The sequence below is a fragment of the Schistocerca cancellata genome, chromosome 2 (genome assembly GCF_023864275.1).
Source record: "Schistocerca cancellata isolate TAMUIC-IGC-003103 chromosome 2, iqSchCanc2.1, whole genome shotgun sequence".
Taxonomy (NCBI): domain Eukaryota; kingdom Metazoa; phylum Arthropoda; class Insecta; order Orthoptera; family Acrididae; genus Schistocerca; species Schistocerca cancellata.
Window position 1 is genome coordinate 849431840 of NC_064627.1, and position 23964 is coordinate 849455803.

Below are 23964 nucleotides of genomic sequence, written 5' to 3' on the forward strand. Positions count from 1 at the left end.
TTACACTCAACAACCAAGCTAGGTTAATAATTGGCTCCTTTTACCGACCCCCCGACTCAGCAGCATTAGTGGCAGAACAACTGAGAGAAAATTTGGAATACATTTCACAAAAATTTTCTCAGCATGTTATAGTCTTAGGTGGAGATTTCAATTTACCAGATATAGACTGGGACACTCAGATGTTTAGGACGGGTGGTAGGGACAGAGCATCGAGTGATATTATACTGAGTGCACTATCCGAAAATTACCTCGAGCAATTAAACAGAGAACCAACTCGTGGAGATAACATCTTGGACCTACTGATAGCAAACAGACCCGAACTTTTCGACTCTGTAAGTGCAGAACAGGGAATCAGTGATCATAAGGCCGTTGCAGCATCCCTGAATATGGAAGTTAATAGGAATATAAAAAAAGGGAGGAAGGTTTATCTGTTTAGCAAGAGTAATAGAAGGCAGATTTCAGACTACCTAACAGATCAAAACGAAAATTTCTGTTCCGACACTGACAACGTTGAGTGTTTATGGAAAAAGTTCAAGGCAATCGTAAAATGCGTTTTAGACAGGTACGTGCCGAGTAAAACTGTGAAGGATGGGAAAAACCCACCGTGGTACAATAACAAAGTTAGGAAACTACTTCGAAAGCAAAGAGAGCTTCACTCCAAGTTTAAACGCAGCCAAAATCTCTCAGACAAACAGAAGCTAAACGATGTCAAAGTTAGCGTAAGGAGGGCTATGCGTGAAGCGTTCAGTGAATTCGAAAGTAAAATACTAGGTACCGACTTGACAGAAAATCCTAGGAAGTTCTGGTCTTACGTTAAATCAGTAAGTTGCTCGAAACATCATGTCCAGACACTCCGGGATGATGATGGCATTGAAACAGAGGATGACAAGCGTAAAGATGAAATACTAAACACCTTTTTCCAAAGCTGTTTCACAGAGGAAGACCGCACTGCAGTTCCTTCTCTAAATCCTCGCACAAACGAAAAAATGGCTGACATCGAAATAAGTGTCCAAGGAATAGAAAAGCAACTGGAATCACTCAACAGAGGAAAGTCCACTGGACCTGACGGGATACCAATTCGATTCTACACAGAGTACGCGAAAGAACTTGCCCCCCTTCTAACAACCGTGTACCGCAAGTCTCTAGAGGAACAGAAGGTTCCAAATGATTGGAAAAGAGCACAGGTAGTCCCAGTCTTCAAGAAGGGTCGTCGAGCAGATGCGCAAAACTATAGACCTATATCTCTGACGTCGATCTGTTGTAGAATTTTAGAACATGTGTTTTGCTCGAGTATCATGTCGTTTTTCGAAACTCAGAATCTACTATGTAGGAATCAACATGGATTCCGGAAACAGCGATCGTGTGAGACCCAACTCGCTTTATTTGTTCATGAGACCCAGAAAATATTAGATACAGGCTCCCAGGTAGATGCTATTTTTCTTGACTTCCGGAAGGCGTTCGATAAAGTTCCGCACTGTCGCCTGATAAACAAAGTAAGAGCCTACGGAATATCAGACCAGCTGTGTGGCTGGATTGAAGAGTTTTTAGCAAACAGAACACAGCATGTTGTTATCAACGGAGAGACGTCTACAGACATTAAAGTAACCTCTGGCGTGCCACAGGGGAGTGTTGTGGGACCATTGCTTTTCACAATATATATAAATGACCTAGTAGATAGTGTCGGAAGTTCCATGCGGCTTTTCGCGGATGATGCTGTAGTATACAGAGAAGTTTCAGCATTAGAAAATTGTAGCGACATGCAGAAAGATCTGCAGCGGATAGGCACTTGGTGCAGGGAGTGGCAACTGACCCTTAACATAGACAAATGTAATATATTGCGAATACATAGAAAGAAGGATCCTTTATTCTATGATTATATGATAGCAGAACAAACACTGGTAGCAGTTACTTCTGTAAAATATCTGGGAGTATGCGTGCGGAACGATTTGAAGTGGAATGATCATATAAAATTAATTGTTGGTAAGGCGGGTACCAGGTTGAGATTCATTGGGAGAGTCCTTAGAAAATGTAGTCCATCAACAAAGGAGGTGGCTTACAAAACACTCGTTCGACCTATACTTGAGTATTGCTCATCAGTGTGGGATCCGTACCAGATCGGGTTGACGGAGGAGATAGAGAAGATCCAAAGAAGAGCGGCGCGTTTCGTCACAGGGTTATTTGGTAACCGTGATAGCATTACGGAGATGTTTAACAAACTCAAGTGGCAGACTCTGCAAGAGAGGCGCTCTGCATCGCGGTGTAGCTTGCTCGTCAGGTTTCAAGAGCGTGCGTTTCTGGATGAGGTATCGAATATATTGCTTCCCCCTACTTATACCTCCCGAGGAGATCACGAATGTAAAATTAGAGAGATTAGAGCGCGCACAGAGGCTTTCAGACAGTCGTTCTTCCCGCGAACCATACGCGACTGGAACAGGAAAGGGAGGTAATGACAGTGGCACGTAAAGTGCCCTCCGCCACACACCGTTGGGTGGCTTGCGGAGTATAAATGTAGATGTAGATGTAGATGTAGAGCATCATTTACATATGTAGATTCTAGAAGAATTTAGTGTTAAATACACTGCTTGCCCCGGCACCTCGCAGCTTCTATATGTTTCTCTACACAAAACTTTTTTGTTTCTATACTCTTTGCACAATGATAACTTTTGACATATATGGCAACTCCTCCTATCTCCATATTTTCTCTCATTACATGTGCAGAGAGCTTATATCCACTTACATTTACCTTATCCATATCAGTAACAATGTGATACTCAGACAGGCATATATATCTATTTCATCCTCAGATTCTAAATCTTCTAAACAAACCAGAAGCTCACCTATTTTATTCTTTAAACTCCCAATATTTTGATGAAATATACTTACATTATTTTTAATTATACTTTTATGAGAACCTTTCCTTATTCTAACATTTGCAGTACTCTCCTGTCTGAGTTTTTCATTGTGCTTAGGCCTAGTTGCTATACCAGTGGTCACATGGTGTTCAGAGAGGCAGATTATGTCAACTGGGTTGGGTGACTTTAATTCATCAATGCAATTACCTAGGACTGAGATACAACTTGGTGGAGATAAAATTTCTGGTGATTGGTGAAAATTTATAATTGACAGCTGTGATTGGTGATCCAATGTGCTAGAATTGTGCTGTTTAATTTCTTTCGTAAACTGAAGATTTGTTTCAATCCTGACCTCTTGTAGAACTTGACATCTTTCTGTCTTACCTATCCTAAAAAAGGTGCTGCTCCAACACCTGTAACCACTGGTATTTTACCATTCATGGCAGTGCCTCCCCCCCTTAAATTTCCTGCTATTACCCCAGCCAGTTTCCCCTTCCCTTTCCTGTTGAGATGTAGGCCGTGCCTGGTATAGTCCCACCTACTGAGAGAATCAACAGGAACCACACCAATATGAGCCCCCGCACCCGACCCAAGCAGCCGTTCCAACTCCAAATTTACTCTCCCAACAGAAGAGTTCAAATGAGGCCGGTCATGGCGTCTCAGGACAGATACAAATTCAACACTGGTGTGTCTCGATGCCGACGCAATCTTTACCAGGTCACACTCTATACTGTACCCAGGATCTCTGTCGATGCTGTTCCCTGGCCCTCCCACAATAACCACGGTGTCTTCCCTGGTAAATCCTTTACAGAGTGAACCTGATCCAGACTAGCACTTGGTTTGAAAAAATTTGTGACCTGGTATTCTGGTCCTAATTCCTCCTGCAGAAGTTGGCCTACACCTCTGGCATGAGAACTGCCTAACAGCAAAACTTTCTTCCTTTTCGATGGCTTTCCTACATTCTTTTTCAATTTCCTATTGAAAGTTTGTTGTGTTCTGTCTACACCTACCTCTGCTTGAGGCTCATCAGTTTCTAACTGAAGCAACAGGTCAAACTTATTTTTGACATTCACCACAAAACTGTCAGACTTAGTTCTAGACCTGTTCCTTCTGCTACCTGTTGCCACTTCCTATCTCTCTTTGCCCTTCTCCCTCCTTAACCTGTCCAGATCTTCCCTAGCCTGATCTAGCTCAGCCTGAAGGGCTGTTCCACTATCTTCCTATCTCTGCTGCAAATCCTACATAACCACTGATGAGCCTGATCCACTTTCCCGACACCCACGCCACTGCAGTCCCCCCAGTGAAAAAAACTACTGCATCCATCACACCAAATCCTGGAACTAACAATTCTACGGCAAGTCAGGCACTCCTGTTCCACTATCTTCCTATCTCTGCTGCAAATCCTACATAACCACTGATGAGCCTGATCCACTTTCCCGACACCCACGCTACTGCAGTCCCCCCAGTGAAAAAAACTACTGCATCCATCACACCAAATCCCGGAACTAACAATTCTACGGCAAGTCAGGCACTTCTCAGTCATGGCAAAAATAATACTTTAGCTAGAATAAATCAATTAAATTACCGAAAATCAAAAAAGACGTTACAAGAATTAAGCCTATTCACAAATGTATATAAGCAAGTTTCTGATTTAAAATTCCGCTGTTTTTCTGAGATCTGTATTAAAACAATGAAGGTATATGCTATTTATTTTATATTTCACTCGATGGAATGAAAAAAAGGACAATTAAACGAGATACTTTAACTTTGATTCTCCAAAAACGTTACGAGAATTAGGCCTATAAACAAATGTATATAAGCAAGTTTCTGATATAAAGTTACGCTGTTTTTCTGAAATCTGTATTAAAACAATGAAGTTATACGCTATTTACGGTAGTTTGCTTATTTGTTACCGAGAAATTAGTTAAATTACCGTGAAACAAGAAACAAACACGTTTACAAAATTTAAGCCTAAGCGCGACTTCGCGAAGTTACGATCTTTCCGTGTTTTCTGAAAAAATACGCAAATAAAAGTCAAACCTTTAATGGCAAGACTAAATGATACACTAATGCATGTATTTAATTTGTTGTCGGCGTTAAACTAAATTATATTCCTGTCTAAATCACTTAACTTTCTGGAAATGGTTTCTGGCGTCACTTACTCGGCGGCCATCGCTTACTTTCATTCCATAATTTCATCATCATCATCATCATCATCATCATCATCATCATCATTTAAGACTGATTATGCCTTTCAGCGTTCAGTCTAGAGCATAGCCCCCCTTATACAGTTCCTCCATGATCCCCTATTCAGTGCTAACATTGGTGCCTCTTCTGATGTTAAACCTATTACTTCAAAATCATTCTTAACCGAATCCAGGTACCTTCTCCTCGGTCTGCCCCGACTCCTCCTACCCTCTACTGCTGAATCCATGAGTCTCTTGGGTAACCTTGCTTCTCCCATGCGTGTAACATGACCCCACCATCTAAGCCTGTTCGCCCTGACTGCTACATCTATAGAATTCATTCCCAGTTTTTCTTTGATTTCCTCATTGTGGACACCCTCCTGCCATTGTTCCCATCTACTAGTACCTGCAATCATCCTAGCTACTTTCATATCCGTAACCTCAACCTTGTTGATAAGGTAACCTGAATCCACCCAGCTTTCGCTCCCATACAACAAAGTAGGTCGAAAGATTGAACGGTGCACAGATAACTTAGTCTTGGTACTGACTTCCTTCTTGCAGAAGATAGTAGATCGTAGCTGAGCGCTCACTGCATTAGCTTTGCTACACCTCGCTTCCAGTTCTTTCACTGTGTTGCCATCTTGTGAGAATATGCATTCTAAGTACTTGAAACCGTCCACCTGTTCTAACTTTGTTCCTCCTATTTGGCACTCAATCCGTTTATATTTCTTTCCCACTGACATTACTTTCGTTTTGGAGATGCTAATCTTCATACCATAGTCCCCACATTTCTGATCTAGCTCTGAAATATTACTTTGCAAACTTTCAATCGAATTTGCCATCACAACTAAGTCATCCGCATATGCAAGACTGCTTATTTTGTGTTCACATATCTTAATCTCACCCAGCCAGTCTATTGTTTTCAACATATGATCCATAAATAATATGAACAATAGTGGAGACAGGTTGCAGCCTTGTCTTACCCCTGAAACTACTCTGAACCATGAACTCAATTTACCGTCAACTCTAACTGCTGCCTGACTATCCATGTAAAGACCTTTAATTGCTTGCAAAAGTTTGCCTCCTATTCCATAATCTTGTAGAACAGACAATAACTTCCTCCTAGGAACCCGGTCATATGCCTTTTCTAGATCTATAAAGCATAGATACAATTCCCTGTTCCACTCATAACACTTCTCCATTATTTGCCGTAAGCTAAAGATCTGGTGCTGACAACCTCTAAGAGGCCTAAACCCACACTGATTTTCATCCAATTGGTCCTCAACTAATTCTCGCACTTTCCTTTCAACAATACCTGAGAAGATTTTTACCCACAACGCTGATTAAAGAGATACCTCTGTAGTTGTTACAATCTTTTCTGTTTCCATGTTTAAAGATTGGTGTGATTACTGCTTTTGTCCAGTCTGACGGAACCTGTCCCGACTCCCAGGCCATTTCAATTATCCTGTGTAGCCATTTAAGACCTGACATTCCACTGTATTTGATGAGTTCCGACTTAATTTCATCCACCCCAGCCGCTTTATTGCACTGCAATCTATTGACCATTTTTTCCACTCCCTCAAATGTGATCCTATTTCCATCATCATTCCTATCCCATTCTACCTCGAAATCTGAAACATTACTGGTCGCATTTTCACCTACATTGAGCAACTCTTCAAAATATTCTCTCCATCTGCCCAAGGCATCCACAGGATTCACCAGCAGTTTTCCTGACCTGTCCAAAATACTTGTCATTTCCTTCTTACCTCCCTTTCAAAGACTGCTAATTACACTCCAGAATGGTTTTCCAGCAGCTTGACCCATAGTCTCCAACCTGTTTCCAAAGTCTTCCCACGATTTCTTCTTGGATGCTACAATTATCTGTTTGGCTTTGTTTCTTTCTTCAACATAACTTTCTCTGTCTACCTGGGTTCTGGTATGTAGCCATTTTTGATACGCCTTCTTTTTCCTTTTACAGGCTGCCTTGACTGTATCATTCCACCAAGCTGTTTGCTTCATCCTACTTTTACACACTACTGTTCCAAGACATTCTTTAGCCACTTCTAGTACTGTGTCCCTGTACCTTGTCCATTCCTTTTCCAATGACTGTAATTGACTACATTCAACTAACTGGTACCTTTCTGAGATCGCTGTTATGTACTTGTGCCTGATTTCCTTATCCTGAAGTTTCTCCACTCTTATCCTCCTACATATGGACCTGACCTCCTGCACTTTCGGCCTCACAATCCCAATTTCACTGCAGATTAAATAATGATCAGTGTCATCAAAGAATCCCCTGAATACACGTGTGTCCCTCACAGCCTTCCTGAATTCCTGATCTGTTATTATATAGTCAATGACAGATCTGGTTCCCCTGCCTTCCCAAGTATACCGGTGAATGTTCTTATGTTTATAAAAGGAGTTTGTGATTACTAAGCCCATACTGGCACAGAAATCCAAGAGTTGTTTCCCGTTCCTGTTGGCCTCCATATCCTCTCCAAATTTACCCATAACCTTTTCATACCCTTCTGTTCGATTTCCAATCCTGGCGTTAAGATCACCCATGAGCAAAACACTGTCCTTGTCCTTTACTCTAACAACTACATCACTGAGTGCCTCATAAAAACTATCCATCTTATCTTGATCTGTCCCTTCACAATGCGAATATACTGATACAATCCTAATTTTCTTGCTAGACACTGTCAGTTTTTTTTTGGGGGGGGGGGGGTAATAAATCAAGCCAAGCTAAAGTTTTTTGGGCACAAAAATGTGCAATAAGAGTTATATGTGGTGTGAACTCAAGGACATCCTGCAGAAGCCTGTTTAGGGAACTAGGGATAGTAACTACTGCTTCCCAATAGATTTATTCCTTAACGAAATTTGTCATTAAAATATATCACATTTTCAGACCAACAGCTCAGTTCATGGAATCAATACCAGAAATAAGAATAATCTTCACAAGGATTTAAAGTCACTTACTCTTGTACAAAAAGGTTTGCATTAATCAGGAACACACATTCATTGTAAATAAGTATTGTAGTAGTTCTATTATATGTTTATTACCTTATAAATAAATAAAAACATTTTCTTAATTTTAAATTCAATGCATTAATGTGAACTTCGTAAATGAATCTTTGTAAAATGATTCTTTGATATAGTGTTCATTAAAAAAATGACAATCATTCCACTTGGAACCTGTGGAATGTACATTAGGTAATTTGTTTAAGTTGTAAATATTTGTCATGTATTATTGTTTTTCTGACATGTTCTACATCCTGGAGGACCTCCTCACTACAGATCAATTGGAATGAAAGTAAATCTAATCTAATCTAACAAACTATCATGTGAAAACCTGCTTAGAAAGTTTCTAAAAAACAAGTATAAGATATGAATCTATGAATATAATACACCCGCCAATGTATCGTCCTACAGAGACCACAAAGAAAAGATTAGACGAATTACAGCAACTAAGCAATCATTCTTGTTGTGATCCACGGGTGAATGGAATGGGGGAAGTCCTAAGAATTGGTACAATGGGACATACCCCCTGCCATGCACATCACAGTGGTTTGCAGAGTATGCATATATAGGACAAGGTGGGAAAACGCCTGTAGCCTTTTCAAATCCACTGTGAATCATCTGTGGAATTCATTGAAAACTTAAAGCCGTTTATCTGTACATTAATGACAATGGTCGTTGTTTCCCCTGCAGATGATGCCTACATTTGCTATGAAAATTATTTCTGTAAAGACGTCTAGATGGTATTTTCAGAATTTCCATATTTCTAAAATCAAAGTAAGTAAATAATATAATGATAGTACTGACATAGTCAAGTAAAATAAATTCACAGATAAGTAAATACGTATTTTGTTTCTTACGTCACATTTGCATCACAGTTTTCGAGTTAAACTGTTATTTCTTGATATACTGAAAAAATTTAAATACTCATTTGGAGCTACAACTAATTTAAAGATTAACCTCAGATCCTCTTCTAGATAACGGCAAGGTAAATTTGTGATATCTCTTTTGGAAAAGATTTCTTGATGCCTGAAGCAGGCGAAGGCTAGAGGAGCGCTCCTTTTCCAACCTCTCCAACTCGTCTAGTAGTCGTTTCTTGCACACACGACTCGCGAAACTGCCTGTAGTTTCCATGACTTCCCTGAAATTTTATGTAATGTACTCGAAACAGCTTAGAAATTAGATCAATATGTTTGCGATGTGAAACAGCAGTTTGATGACAAGACTGTGTTTCATCTATTATTTACCGTTTATAATTGCAAAACTTTCCGCCACTTTTACGTCATGTCCATTCGCTACAGTAATTAGTTTTCAAGATGATGTAGTTTTCACCCATTATCCTTCACAGAGAAGATATGAAATTATGAAAAAACTCTCTAAAGAATCAAATCATAAACAAACGGTAAACTAAAATTTTGTTGATTCTAAATTTGCGCGATATTTCATCGATATCACCTGTTCGAACATTTCGGCATTAAATCGATTCTCGATCTTGGCCACAGGGGCTTTATTTCATGACCATCAAGTAACAGAAATATCGATATTGTACAAGCTCGATATACAAATTATGTTTGAGGCTGCGTTGAGGTTAGAATGGTGTCGAAGATGGGTGTGTTGAAACTTTTGTCGCGGAACATGAAAAGCTTCGTTGCACAGGCTAGTCGCGATAATGCAATATTAACGTTTGCCAGACATCAGAGCGTACTTTCCTCTAAACTTGTGTACTCAGAATACGGTGACCCACCAAAAGTCGTACGACAAGAAAAAGAAGAGCTAAGAAAACCTGCTGAACATGAAGTAACATGAATCATATTCACTTCTAATTGCTCAGAAATATGTTTCGTTCCATTTTTTTGTACTGTGTACCGCGTACTACGCCCATAATCATTTCAGGTTATGATACGCATGTTGGCGTCACCTGTAAACCCCGCAGATATCAACACTATTCAGGGTGTCTACGCTGTAAAACCAAAATTGCCTTCTATACCGGGAAATGAAGGTGTTGGAGAAATTGTAGATGTAGGCAATGGAGTCACAGACTTGAAAGTCGGCGATAGAGTTGTACCAAAATTAAATGCTTGGGGTACATGGCGAACACACGCTGTCTGTAATGCGGATGAATTAATGAAAGTAAGTGTGATTCAAAACTACAGCGTTTTTATGTATCGGTAATGAATTTTAGTCTATTTGGTTAGCGGAAAGTGGTCTCCTTCTAACAGAAAGGAGAGACGCTGACATTTTGCATTGCAGTATATTGAAATTATTCGTAAAGATGTTAGCGGACTTGATAAATAATCTGTCTGAAAGTATGCATTCTTTATCAGCCCCTCAGTTTATGTAATGAAAAGCTAAGCTTCTAGAATGAATTCCTTTTCTCCCTAGCAGTGACTGCATTATCATCACAGACTACTTTATGTATTAGATTTCGGCTTTCATGTCTTTATGAATCAAACTGTAGCCATTATAGGCCTACTAGCAGAATGGAATTGATACCATAATAAGATATAACTGTAAGAGGGGTACAGTCAACAATTTTCACTTTCCACTAATGGTGTTGCGATGTTGAAGTCGTTTTCTGTCATAAAGGTGAAGTCCGTGCTCAGTGTTGTACCAATACAACTGAGGCTGCTCAGAGCTGGAGGGGTGCACTTCACCCCCCCCCCTTTTTTTTAAATGATGGGTTGTATGAAATCTGCACTAAATAATAGACTCAATGATGAAATACTTAAAGGTAGGAGTGAACTGCTGCTTGTCTAGACCAATTGTTTACGAGAAATTATAAAGCCCTAATATAACAACAAAAATAATCAATTTTTGACAATATAATTTAATTGGATGGACAAAAATCTACTCACCCCGCAGCAGCACACACATAAAATACGGTTGTAATTAGGCAAGCTTTCAGAGGCAGTGGCTCTTCTTCAGGCAGAAGGGTTGAAAGATTGAACCCTTCTGCCTGAAGGAGGAGCCACTGGCTCTGAAACCTTGCCTAATTATAATCCTTTATGTGTACGTTCTTTTGCTGCTTGGTGAATAAATTATAAAGCCCTGGATTACTTGGCATGTGAAAAGACCACACCAACTGGTATAGGAAAAAAACAGCAGAAAGGACGGGGTGGGGGGGGGACATTCTTACTGGTAACAGGTGCTCAGCAAGGATCATGAATGTTTTAAAATTTCGTAGGTGGAAAAAGGTGTTAATTGAAGGCTGAAACTTGTGTGACTCTGACGGTAAGAATAATCTCCAAATTACTGGAACATACAGTGACTGAAAAATGTCCCTTGTGTTGGTAAATGATAAATAGAAAAAAGATTACCAAGGAATGCGTTTAATGCACACCTGTGCAAATTAGGTCACTCCTATTTCATACTTGCAGATTTTAACTGTTGCCATCTGTTACACTTATGAAAGTTTAATGTTTTTCATAAGATTAGATTTATTACAGAAAAATAATTTTGTTTGTATTTATCAAGTCCAAGATGTAAAACAAATAACTGGAGGAACAAAGAAAACAACTCACCGTATAGTTGAAATGTCAGCTATATTATGCAAACGGTAGATTGCTACTCACCGTAAAGATGGCACACTGGATTGCAGACAGGCACAACAAAAAGACTGTTACACATTCATATCTTGGCCAAAGCCTTCATAAGAATAGAAAACAAGTACCCCTTCACACAAGCAACTGCGGCCATAATGCATAATTTAATTCTCACATTGAACAAAGGTAGCAATCTTGCTTTTGTTTAATACAAGAGTTGTATTCTGGCTGAATTGGGTGAAGATGTGGTCATATGTGCATGAGGTACACCTGCTTGTGTGAATATGTCTGTATTTTCTTTTCTGAAGAAGGCTTGGGCCAAAAGCTCAATGTGTAACAGTCATTTTGTTGTGCATGTCTGCAACTCAAGGTGTCATCTTCACAGTGCAGTCTATCCTTTACATAATATTGTTGATATTCTAACTTGGACATTCCATTGTTTGGTTTCACCATATAGCTTTGTTTCCAAAATGGACAGGGTTTAGAAATCCAAATAGCAACACTGTACACATGGAACAAATGCTGGTCATCCACCTAAATTCTTAATGTTAAGACCCGGTGCAGTACACTTTTAGCTCCTACTGTGAGAGTTGCTTCACAGCTGACAATATCGCTGAAGCATTGACCATTGTTCTTATAATGATGGCCTTGTAGCAACATAACGTGCAGGGTGCTGGGTCAATGTCACTGCTTGATGCTCTTTCCAGCTGCAGGGAAACAGTTGCCAAGATACTATTTATACGCACTAATTCAGTCACGAGGGCAATGAGCAGGCAGTCTCCGTGCATTGTCCATTTCAGCTAGAGGCTGAATCCATCCATACAGCACACATGGAGTAGCTGTCATTCGTAACCAACCACCATTCGTATGCTGAGGCCCAGAGTCTGGAGTTTCCCACTACCCCAGTACTTGAACTCCATGTAAGTTGAATTAGGAATGGGGGCAAAGCGTGTAGCCTCTACACAAAATGTAGATGTGGTTGGTTTTGTGTGACCACCGCTGGAGTGGTGGTAGCCACTCTTTTGGTGTTAGTATGGTGTGGCTGGTCCCTACAAAGGCATTAAGGGTTTGAATGAGTCATGGAGGACAGAAACCAGTCAGTAAAATGCAAAAACCTGGGCTGAACTCATTTTTTTAAATTTTTTTAACTACATAATTATAGGTACATTGACAACAGACTGGTAGATGTCCACGTCCCACAGGTGTGGTCGGGTGCCAATCTCTGGCTCATGTGGAGTGAGGTTATGCTGCGGTGCTTTGCCCTGGTGCTGCTAGACTTGGTGGTGGCTGATGAAGCCCTAGGCTTAGCTGAAGGAAGAGGCTGGTGGCCGAAGCGTTGGGGTCAGCTTACACTTTCTCATAATACATGTCAAGTAGTACTCTAGCAATATATGATTCTTGAAAAAGGGTAAGTATAAAACACACTGTTACTGTCTGTCACTAGGTTCACGTACAATAAATCTGTTGCTCCTTTGATTTCCAGCAATTTCACTGCTTTATCCCTCATGGAAAGTTAGGATCTTTATTGACTAAAACCACTTACATGGATAAAATATTAGGAAATCATATAAATAAGTCAACTGAAAAAATTGTGGTTTATGTTCACAAGTAATGTCTCTATACATTATTTATGGAATTCTTGAATCTTCAATGTCAGTCGGATGTGGAAAAAGTAAAGTCATTTCTCTGTCCCCCTTCCTTATGGTATGCATGATTTTTTTTTTTTTAGATCTCTGACAAGATTGGCATTGTGGAAGCTGCCACACTTACTGTTAACCCCTGTACAGCATACCGTATGCTGAAAGACTTTGTACCGTTATCTGAGGGAGATTCAGTGATTCAGAATGGCGCAAATAGTGCAGCGGGGCAAAATGTGATACAGCTGTGCAAAGCTTGGGGGATAAAATCTGTCAATATTGTTCGGAACAGGAGTGATATTGATGAACTGAAGAAGTTTCTGACAGAGCTTGGAGCTTCATATGTACTGACAGAGGAAGAACTCAGGTATGTAAATATTTATTTTGTTCTGTGCAAATTATCATTCAGTTGATAATACTAACCTGATACGAACATTATGCTGTTCACATGCATTCAGAAAGTGAAATTGTAAAAATCGCTCATATGTTGCCATTGTATCACAAGACTGTATTTAGGTTGTAACATAGTACTTGGTATTTGGTAATGAAAACATTCAATTGAACTATGTGATTCTCCAGAATTACTTATAAAAATTCCCCAAAATCTACTCATTATAAAATGCTTGATATGCTGCTGTTTTATTAATTTTTAACTTAATTTTATTGAACAGTGCATACTACAATTTAAAACTTTTGGTGTGGTGGTGGTGGTGGTGGCAGCGACGGTGATGGGGCGGGGGAGGGGGCAGGGCAAAAAAAGCTTTAATAACACAGATCATCATCACTGCCTCAAGGCTAACAGCCCCGAAACCACTACTGAAAAACCTGCCTAATGTGACTATCCATCTTCTGGATGGCAGTAATGGTCATGGATTGTGTTACACAATAACTTTGTAAACCTACATACATGTTATACCACATATGTCATCTGAACCGTTCCACACGACGACAGTTTCTCTAAACTCCATAAACCTGAATATGTGGTATACCACATATGTCATCTGAACCTTTTCAACCAACAGCAGTTTCTCTGAACTCTGGAGATATGAACTTATACTCCAACATGTCCTTTTATTCTGTCATAATTGCAGACCCATCATGAAATAGTGTCCCACCAATCCACTTCCTTCACTCCCAGTTTACTCTATTTAGTTGTTTATTACACAGTATTTTTATTATCCTTTCCAGTCGATTTCTTTTCTTTTATATTCATATTTACTTCTCACTCTCTCTCTCTCTCTCTCTCTCTCTCTCTCTCTCTCTCTCTCTCTCTCCCTTCTAATAGCTTTGAACAGGAACTGGTACAGGCATTGCAGATATATTATCTTTGACCTCCCAAATCTTCATACCTTTTTCGGGGTTAACCAAAAATTTTGATTCCACGCATGTGTTTTGACCCATGACATAACTATGTTTTTTTTTGTGTAACATCATTGTGGTGCAGTATCTTTGAAACGGATTATGTTTGTAGGGGGCATGTTGGAATACGTGTTGGCACATTCTAGTGTGGGATGTTTATGTCTTTAATTGTCAGAAAGATGTTAGTGTGTTTTACTTAGTGGTTTGGGGGTTGGCTTTTGTTGTCTTGTCAGTGAGATAGGTTTATGTTATTAGGTGTGGGTTATTGATTTGTTTTCGGTTTTGATATTATTAGTTTGCCATGTTGTTAATGGTTTGAAAGTTGTTTTTTTATTTGGTACTAGGTAAGGATCTCACAACAAAATTTGCTGCTACAGTCACTGTTATCGATGCAGCAATTAAACTTCTCCAGTTATGTGGCGCAGCTATGGAATGTGTGAAGTGTGCGAATGTGTGTGTGTGTGTGTGTGTGTGTGAGAGAGAGAGAGAGGGGGGGGGGGGGGGAGCTGTGATGATAATATGAATATGATGTGCCATCTTATATTTATTTGTCACCTGTGTGTGTGTGTGTGTGTGTGTGTGTGTGTGTGTGTGTGTGAGAGAGAGAGAGAGAGAGAGAGAGAGAGAGAGGCGGGGGGGGGGGGGGGCGGTGATGATAATATGAATATGATGTGCCATCTTATATTTATTTGTCACCTGACTTTGTATGGTAGACATTCTTTTTAAGTGTAGTACGTTTCTTAGTTAGTTCTACTAGTTGTGGGTTGTTGATATTGTGGGCTATGTTTGACCTGACTAAGACAAGCAAAATACACAATACCAATGGGTTTTTTGGTTGTGCTGATTGTTGAGAATTTTGTGTGCTTGATTTTTTTAATGGTGTCATTACTCATATTGTTAGATATTTAGTTTCTCTCTGCCAAAAATTCCCTAGTTCCAGCAGTTGTCTCACTAGTTCATTTTATGACTGGTGTAAGTATTTCACATATTGTTTGCGGTTGGTTGCACATGCAATAAGTGGCATCATGGTCACCATATTTCTTCAGTGACATACAGTCAGCATGTTTCCACTGCTTTGACTGTTGTCTTGTCTCTGGGCTATAGTAGTGCACGCAAGTTTCATCTGTGGTCACAAACCAGAGCAAAAAAATCTTGTTTATTTCTCCTAAAATGGGCCAAACATTGTTCCAATATGTCCATTCTCTTGCATTTTTGATCCAGCATCAGGAATCACGGCACCCACCTTCCAGATAATGTTTTCATTTCTAATTCTTCAGTTAAAATGTGTGTACCCTTTCAGATGACCTTTGGCAAGTGTGAGCAATTTCATGCACATTCATTTGGCGATCCTCCATGACCATTTTGTGCACTTGGGCAATGATTTCTCGAGTAGTGACACATCTTGGCCGACTACTGCGTGGGTCATCATCTAGGCTCTCCTGACCAAATTGAAATTCATATGTGCACTAGTCAACAGTTGAATATGAAGGAGCAAAGAGCCCCCAGTTTATTCTGGAAATCAGCAAGAATGTCCTTTGCTTTCATACCTTTCTTTACGAAGTAGTTAATCACAACTCAAATCTAGTCCCCCTCCCCGCAAATCACTACGCGTGAACAGCAACAGAGCCATGTCACCACCACAGCTCTCTTCCAAGAGCGCTGATGTGGCACGTGTTTACAGGCAACAGTCCAATGAATATCACATGAACAACTCATTGCGCTAGTGCTGACCTCTTGTGGTGGTTCCGAGAACTTTTCAAAAGGCAACAGTCCAATGAATATCACATGAACAACTCATTGTGCTAGTGCTGACCTCTTGTGGTGGTTCCGAGAACTTTTCAAAATCCTTGTAGTTGGACTGGACATTTTTCTGTGGCGAAAACTGAAAGACACTGTCAACAAGGACTCATCAACTATACCCGATGACATTCAATTACATACTACTGAAGCCTGCTCGGACATCTCCGCTGGAATGCTAGCAGGTTACAATTGTCACTCCATACCAGACTGGAAGCCTGTATTGCTGCTGCTGGTGGTCATTTTGAACACAACCTGTGATGGTCAGTTGTCTCATTACTGGTCAGAATCCACATAACCAGCGTATGCACTTGTGTTGTTCTTTAGCAGGTGCCAAAGGTATTGTACAAGTATCTCATAAATGAGAGTCTTGCAACAAACACCACTGACATTCTAATTTATTCTACTTTTAGTTAATGTCAATAGGTATTATTCCTTTTGAAAGAGTGTGTGTTTGCACAAAAACTCGCTTTCTAAGTATTACATCAATCTGTTGATTGTCTAACAATGTGGGCCCCCAACTACCAATGCATTCTGTGAAAACCGCACATCAACAGCACTTTCCATTTTTGCAATATTTGTGGTGCTAGTGTTAGGTGTTTCACCCTATATATAAATACACTCCTGGAAATGGAAAAAAGAACACATTGACACCGGTGTGTCAGACCCACCATACTTGCTCTGGACACTGCGAGAGGGCTGTATAAGCAATGATCACACGCACGGCACAGCGGACACACCAGGAACCGCTGTGTTGGCCGTCGAATGGCGCTAGCTGCGCAGCATTTGTGCACCGCCGCCGTCAGCGTCAGCCAGTTTGCCGTGGCATACGGAGCTCCATCGCAGTCTTTAACACTGGTAGCATGCCGCGACAGCGTGGACGTGAACCGTATGTGCAGTTGACGGACTTTGAGCGAGGGCGTATAGTGGGCATGCGGGAGGCCGGGTGGACGTACCGCCGAATTGCTCAACACATGGGGCGTGAGGTCTCCACAGTACATCGATGTTGTCGCCAGTGGTCGGCGGAAGGTGCACGTGCCCGTCGACCTGGGACCGGGCCGCAGCGACGCACGGATGCACGCCAAGACCGTAGGATCCTATGCAGTGCCGTAGGGGACCGCACCGCCACTTCCCAGCAAATTAGGGACACTGTTGCTCCTGGGGTATCGGCGAGGACCATTCGCAACCGTCTCCATGAAGCTGGGCTACGGTCCCGCACACCGTTAGGCCGTCTTCCGCTCACGCCCCAACATCGTGCAGCCCACCTCCAGTGGTGTCGAACAGGCGTGAATGGAGGGACGAATGGAGACGTGTCGTCTTCAGCGATGAGAGTCGCTTCTGCCTTGGTGCCAATGATGGTCGTATGCGTGTTTGGCACCGTGCAGGTGAGCGCCACAATCAGGACTGCATACGACCGATGCACACAGGGCCAACACTCGGCATCATGGTGTGGGGAGCGATCTCCTACACTGGCCGTACACCACTGGTGATCATCGAGGGGACACTGAATAGTGCACGGTACATCCAAACCGTCATCGAACCCATCGTTCTACCATTCCTAGATCGGCAAGGGAACTTGCTGTTCCAACAGGACAATGCACGTCCGCATGTATCCCGTGCCACCCAACGTGCTCTAGAAGGTGTAAGTCAACTACCCTGGCCAGCAAGATCTCCGGATCTGTCCCCCATTGAGCATGTTTGGGACTGGATGAAGCGTCGTCTCACGCGGTCTGCACGTCCAGCACGAACGCTGGTCCAACTGAGGCGCCAGGTGGAAATGGCATGGCAAGCCGTTCCACAGGACTACATCCAGCATCTCTACGATCGTCTCCATGGGAGAATACCAGCCTGCATTGCTGCGAAAGGTGGATATACACTGTACTAGTGCCGACATTGTGCATGCTCTGTTGCCTGTGTCTATGTGCCTGTGGTTCTGTCAGTGTGATCATGTGATGTATCTGACCCCAGGAATGTGTCAATAAAGTTTCCCCTTCCTGGGACAATGAATTCACGGTGTTCTTATTTCAATTTCCAGGAGTGTATGATGATTTCAGACTCGGAGAAAACAATTAAGCAATTGTTAACTCTGCAAATCTTGTATATTGATTGATTTGGGGGGAAGGTACCAAACAGCGAGGTCATCTGTCCCATCGGATTAGAGAGGGATGGGGAAGGAAGTTGGCCATGCCCTTTCAAAGGAATCATCCTGGCATTTGCCTCTAGCGTTTTGGGAAATCACAGAAAAACCTAAATCAGAATGCCCAGACAGTGTTTGAACCATCGTCCTCTCAAATGCGTGCCCAGTGTGCTAACCACTGGGCTACCTTATTTGGTGCAAGTCTTGTCTGATTTCGTATACAACAGCAGGAGACACTCTACTTGCTAATAAAGGCACACAGGGTTGGAGGTGACTGGCAGGCTGTCAGTGCTGGTTGAGGGCTTGTCTAGACGACAAGTCGTTCAGATGTCACATCAAATTTGGGCAGTTTGTTTCTGCATTTCATTAATCTGAAAAATCTTCACTTGTACAAAATTTCACACTTTTTTCCTTCAGTCACTATTTTGTTGCCAATGACAGTACAGCACAAAGTGTTTCAGCAATACTTTGGCATTTAGTACACATTCCTTTCACTTGCAGTGCAGAGTTTTTTCACTTGCCATGCAGAAGTGTGTTCTACACAAAATAATGTAATGATAACAATGGTCACTCGAATATGCAGTGTGTTATTGGAATGCTTTATGCCAAACTGTTATTGGAAATAAAAAGAAAGTGACGTTTTGTAACTTATGTTATACAGTTGCAATCCTCAACTGATCACAGAGTAATGTACATAAATTTAAATATAAAAGGATTAGTGGAAGAAAGTGCTAACCTACAATGTGTATTTTGAGATATTGTATGCTATATACACTCCTGGAAATTGAAATAAGAACACTGTGAATTCATTGTCCCAGGAAGGGGAAACTTTATTGACACATTCCTGGGGTCAGATACATCACATGATCACACTGACAGAACCACAGGCACTTAGACACAGGCAACAGAGCATGCACAATGTCGGCACTAGTACAGTGTATATCCACCTTTCGCAGCAATGCAGGCTGCTATTCTCCCATGGAGACGATCGTAGAGATGCTGGATGTAGTCCTGTGGAACGGCTTGCCATGCCATTTCCACCTGGCGCCTCAGTTGGACCAGCGTTCGTGCTGGACGTGCAGACCGCGTGAGACGACGCTTCATCCAGTCCCAAACATGCTCAATGGGGGACAGATCCGGAGATCTTGCTAGCCAGGGTAGTTGACTTACACCTTCTAGAGCACGTTGGGTGGCACGGGATACATGCGGACGTGCATTGTCCTGTTGGAACAGCAAGTTCCCTTGCCGGTCTAGGAATGGTAGAACGATGGGTTCAATGACGGTTCGGATGTACCGTGCACTATTCAGTGTCCCCTCGATGATCACCAGTGGTGTACGGCCAGTGTAGGAGATCGCTCCCCACACCATGATGCCGGGTGTTGGCCCTGTGTGCCTCGGTCGTATGCAGTCCTGATTGTGGCGCTCACCTGCACGGCGCCAAACACGCATACGACCATCATTGGCACCAAGGCAGAAGCGACTCTCATCGCTGAAGACGACACGTCTCCATTCGTCCCTCCATTCACGCCTGTCGCGACACCACTGGAGGCGGGCTGCACGATGTTGGGGCGTGAGCGGAAGACGGCCTAACGGTGTGCGGGACCGTAGTCCAGCTTCATGGAGACGGTTGCGAATGGTCGTCGCCGATACCCCAGGAGCAACAGTGTCCCTAATTTGCTGGGAAGTGGCGGTGCGGTCCCCTACGGCACTGCGTAGGATCCTACGGTCTTGGCGTGCATCCGTGCGTCGCTGCGGTCCGGTCCCAGGTCGACGGGCACGTGCACCTTCCGCCGACCACTGGCGACAACATCGATGTACTGTGGAGACCTCACGCCCCACGTGTTGAGCAATTTGGCGGTACGTCCACCCGGCCTCCCGCATGCCCACTATACGCCCTCGCTCAAAGTCCGTCAACTGCACATACGGTTCACGTCTACGCTGTCGCGGCATGCTACCAGTGTTAAAGACTGCGATGGAGCTCCGTATGCCACGGCAAACTGGCTGACACTGACGGCGGCGGTGCACAAATGCTGCGCAGCTAGCGCCATTCGATGGCCAACACCACGGTTCCTGGTGTGTCGGCTGTGCCGTGCGTGTGATCATTGCTTGTACAGCCCTCTCGCAGTGTCTGGAGCAAGTATGGTGGGTCTGACACACCGGTGTCAATGTGTTCTTTTTTCCATTTCCAGGAGTGTATGTGGCAAAGTTCAGGTTGTAGAACATAAATATAAAGAGGCGGGAGAAATTACATAGCAGAGAGTGCTTTTTTAATACTACATGTGTGTCTACTATGTCCCAGTGTGGAGCATTCAGAAACATAACAGATAACATGATCAGACTAATCATTACTAAATTGAGGGTTAGCACTTTATTCTGCAGACTTCTTCATATCTTCACTTCCTCTGAACTTAAATGCAAACAAATAAAAAGACTTAGGTGAATTCAATGAAACTCTCCAAAACTTTTGCAGTATCTGTACGTTTCTGCTCTGCCTAAGCATTAATGAAAGATAATTCTGAAAGTTAGAAATATTGTACAGTTTCGGGATTACTGCTCATTTCATTAACATGATGCACTAATTTATGTTGCTTCTTCATCAGCCAGTATGTGTTACAGAAATTTTGGTTTTATCATTCTCTGTATCAGGAATGTTAAACCAAGATACCCTGTTCTAAATACTAAGGAAGCAATTATTGCTCTTTTTATGTACCCATCCTATGTTCAACTGTTGAATTTGGAGAACAATGATCTATCCTCATGTGCATATATTCCTCCTTGGATTTTCCTTTACTGCATAATATGGTAAATAATCTTGATGACATGTTCTGATCTAAGAAAGACTCTAAAATATTGAATATTTTCAGGACTACAGATCTTTTCAAGAAAGGTGTTTTAGTAAGACCAAAGTTAGCACTAAATTGTGTTGGAGGCAAAAATGCACTTGAAGTGATGAGACATTTGGACAGTGGTGGTGTTATGGTTACATACGGGGGGATGTCCCGAGAACCTGTGACTGTGCCTACATCAGCTCTTATATTTAAGGATATAACTGTCCGTGGATATTGGATGACAAGATGGAGTAATGAAAATGCTCACAGCCCTGAAAGATCTAGAATGTTTGAAGAATTAACCAACCTTATAATTGAAAGGAAATTGAATCCTCCAAAACATACATTGATTGGATTTGAAAGATACAAGGAGGCACTGTCAAATGCAATGTCAACCAAAGGATTTGTAGGGATGAAATATATTTTTGACTTCCAAAAATAATCTAAAAACGTCTTGTCAAAAATCCAGTTTGGTGTTTGGTACAGTTTATGTGAATAATTACCAGTTATTCAATTTTGCCCCTCCAAGGATGGAGAGAATGTTGACTAAGCACAGAAAACAATAAGCATACTATATTCATTGCACTGCAACAATCTTTGAGGACTGATTAATTTTATAGTGTAGCTATTTCATTCATTAGGTAAATCAACTGCTAATTAAGAGCTTGTCATCTTACACTTGAAATACAGTGTATTTGATGTTTATATTGATTCCATTATGCATTTATGATTTATGAGAGGTATGTAGATAATATAATACCACAGATTAATACTATAACACACATTATTATGTAAACAAGCCAATTCTCAAGTGAAATCAACATTCTGGATGTACACAGTACCTGCAGTACACCTTCAGGCACGCCACTGGTTGCTCAAAGAACTGTGATTACTGTTAGCTACTGTCTGGATGAAATCTGTAATATTTTGTATTGTAATTTCATCTGACAGAAGGAAATATATGGTTTTTATAACTGTTAATAAAATGGTGTACACTTCAGTCTTTTACCTCTGTATGCTGTACAGTCAAACTGACTTTTTTTTTTTAGGCTTGTAATGACTGTAACAATGTTATCCCACTCCCACTACAGTACTTAGTGCAGTAATTCTGAATGGACTTGTGCACAGAAAATTTGTTAACAGATTAACAATCCCCAGATAAAGGGCGATTTACTGGACAGGATTGGAAGGAAAGACTGGTTGCTGTCATTACATTACACCCTCTAACACAAAAAAAGAACCCCCAAGGAATTACCTGAGTGGGATGAAAATTGGTAGCTGTGATGTACATGTACAGACAAACGAATGATTACAATTTCAGAAAAATTGGCTGATTAATTCAAGAGAAAGAGCTTCACAAATTGAGCAAGTCAACAAGGCATTGCTCCACGTTTGGTCCTTATGCAAACATTTATTTAGCTTGGCAGTGATTGACAGCCTTATTGGCTATCCCCTTGAGGGATATTGTGCCAAATTCTGCCGGATTGGTGTGTTAGATTGTCAAAATCCCGAGATAGTAGAAAGGGCCTGCCCATAATGCTCCAAACTTTCTCAGTTGGGGAGAGATCCAGTGACCTTGCTGGCCAGAGTAGGATTTGGCAAGCATGAACACAAGCAGTAGAAACTTTTACCATGCGCAGGTGGGCATTAGCTTGCTGAAATGTTGGCGCAAGATGGCTTGCCATGAAGGGGTCCTTCTATGAAAAGAAATGGCACCCCAGCTCATCATCCTGGTTGTTGGGCCATATGGCAGGCGACAGTCAGGTCGGTATCCGGCCGCTTTCTGGGACATCTTCAGACACATCTCTGCTGATCATCGGGTTCGAAGCAGGACTCGTCACTGAGGATATTTCTAGTCCAGTCAATGAGACCTGTCTGGAGACGCCACAGACAGCGATGGGGTACCTGACTGTCACCCTCGATGCAGCCTGATAAACACGAATGATGGTCTGGGTGTCATTTCTTTTCACAGCAGGACCCCTTCAGTTGCCATCTGTGGCACCCTTACAGCACAAGTCAATGGTATTCTACACCCTGTTTTGTTGGGCTACATGGCATGCCATCCTGCACTTACATTTCATCAAGGTAATGCCTGCCCACACACGGCAAGAGTTTTTACTGCTTGTCTTCGTGCTTGCCAAACCCTATCTTAGCCAACATGGTTGCTGGATCTCTTCCCACTTGAGAACAATTGGAGCATTATGGGTAGGGGCCCTCTAACCATTTCATGATTCTGATGATCTAACATGCCAATTGGACAGAATTTGACATGACAACTCAGGTCGGTTTGACTGTCAGTGAGAGAACACCGCGTATTCCTGCTGCTAATAAAGTGAGTACACGTTTGTTTATTACATATTTTTATGAGCTTCAAAACAGGAGTGACTTACTTTCAGTTACCTGCGTAGTTACTTGTATATTTTTGTAATTTCTTGTGTGGTTACTAGGAATGACCTTTTATTTTAAAAATAGTGTAGCATACAGTACCGCCTTTGCTATTGACCCTTGTATCGTACAGGCTTTTGTTTGTTTTGCTTAAAACAGCTCAGTGTCAATTATACCATCAGTGACAGAGCTGCTCGAGTTCCTGCTGCTAATAAAGCGAGTA

The 23964-nt window shown here is 41.8% G+C and overlaps 1 protein-coding gene across 1 annotated transcript; it reads left to right on the forward strand.

The window, feature by feature from the left end:
• Positions 1-9607: 9607 nt before the first annotated feature.
• On the forward strand, positions 9608-22356 carry LOC126162770 (enoyl-[acyl-carrier-protein] reductase, mitochondrial). The gene is made up of 4 exons (XM_049919465.1): positions 9608-9853; positions 9950-10186; positions 13328-13602; positions 21393-22356. Exons 1-4 carry the CDS (start codon positions 9650-9652, stop codon positions 21796-21798), a joined length of 1122 nt encoding a protein of 373 aa, XP_049775422.1. The 5' UTR covers positions 9608-9649; the 3' UTR covers positions 21799-22356.
• The last annotated feature ends 1608 nt before the right edge of the window (positions 22357-23964 follow it).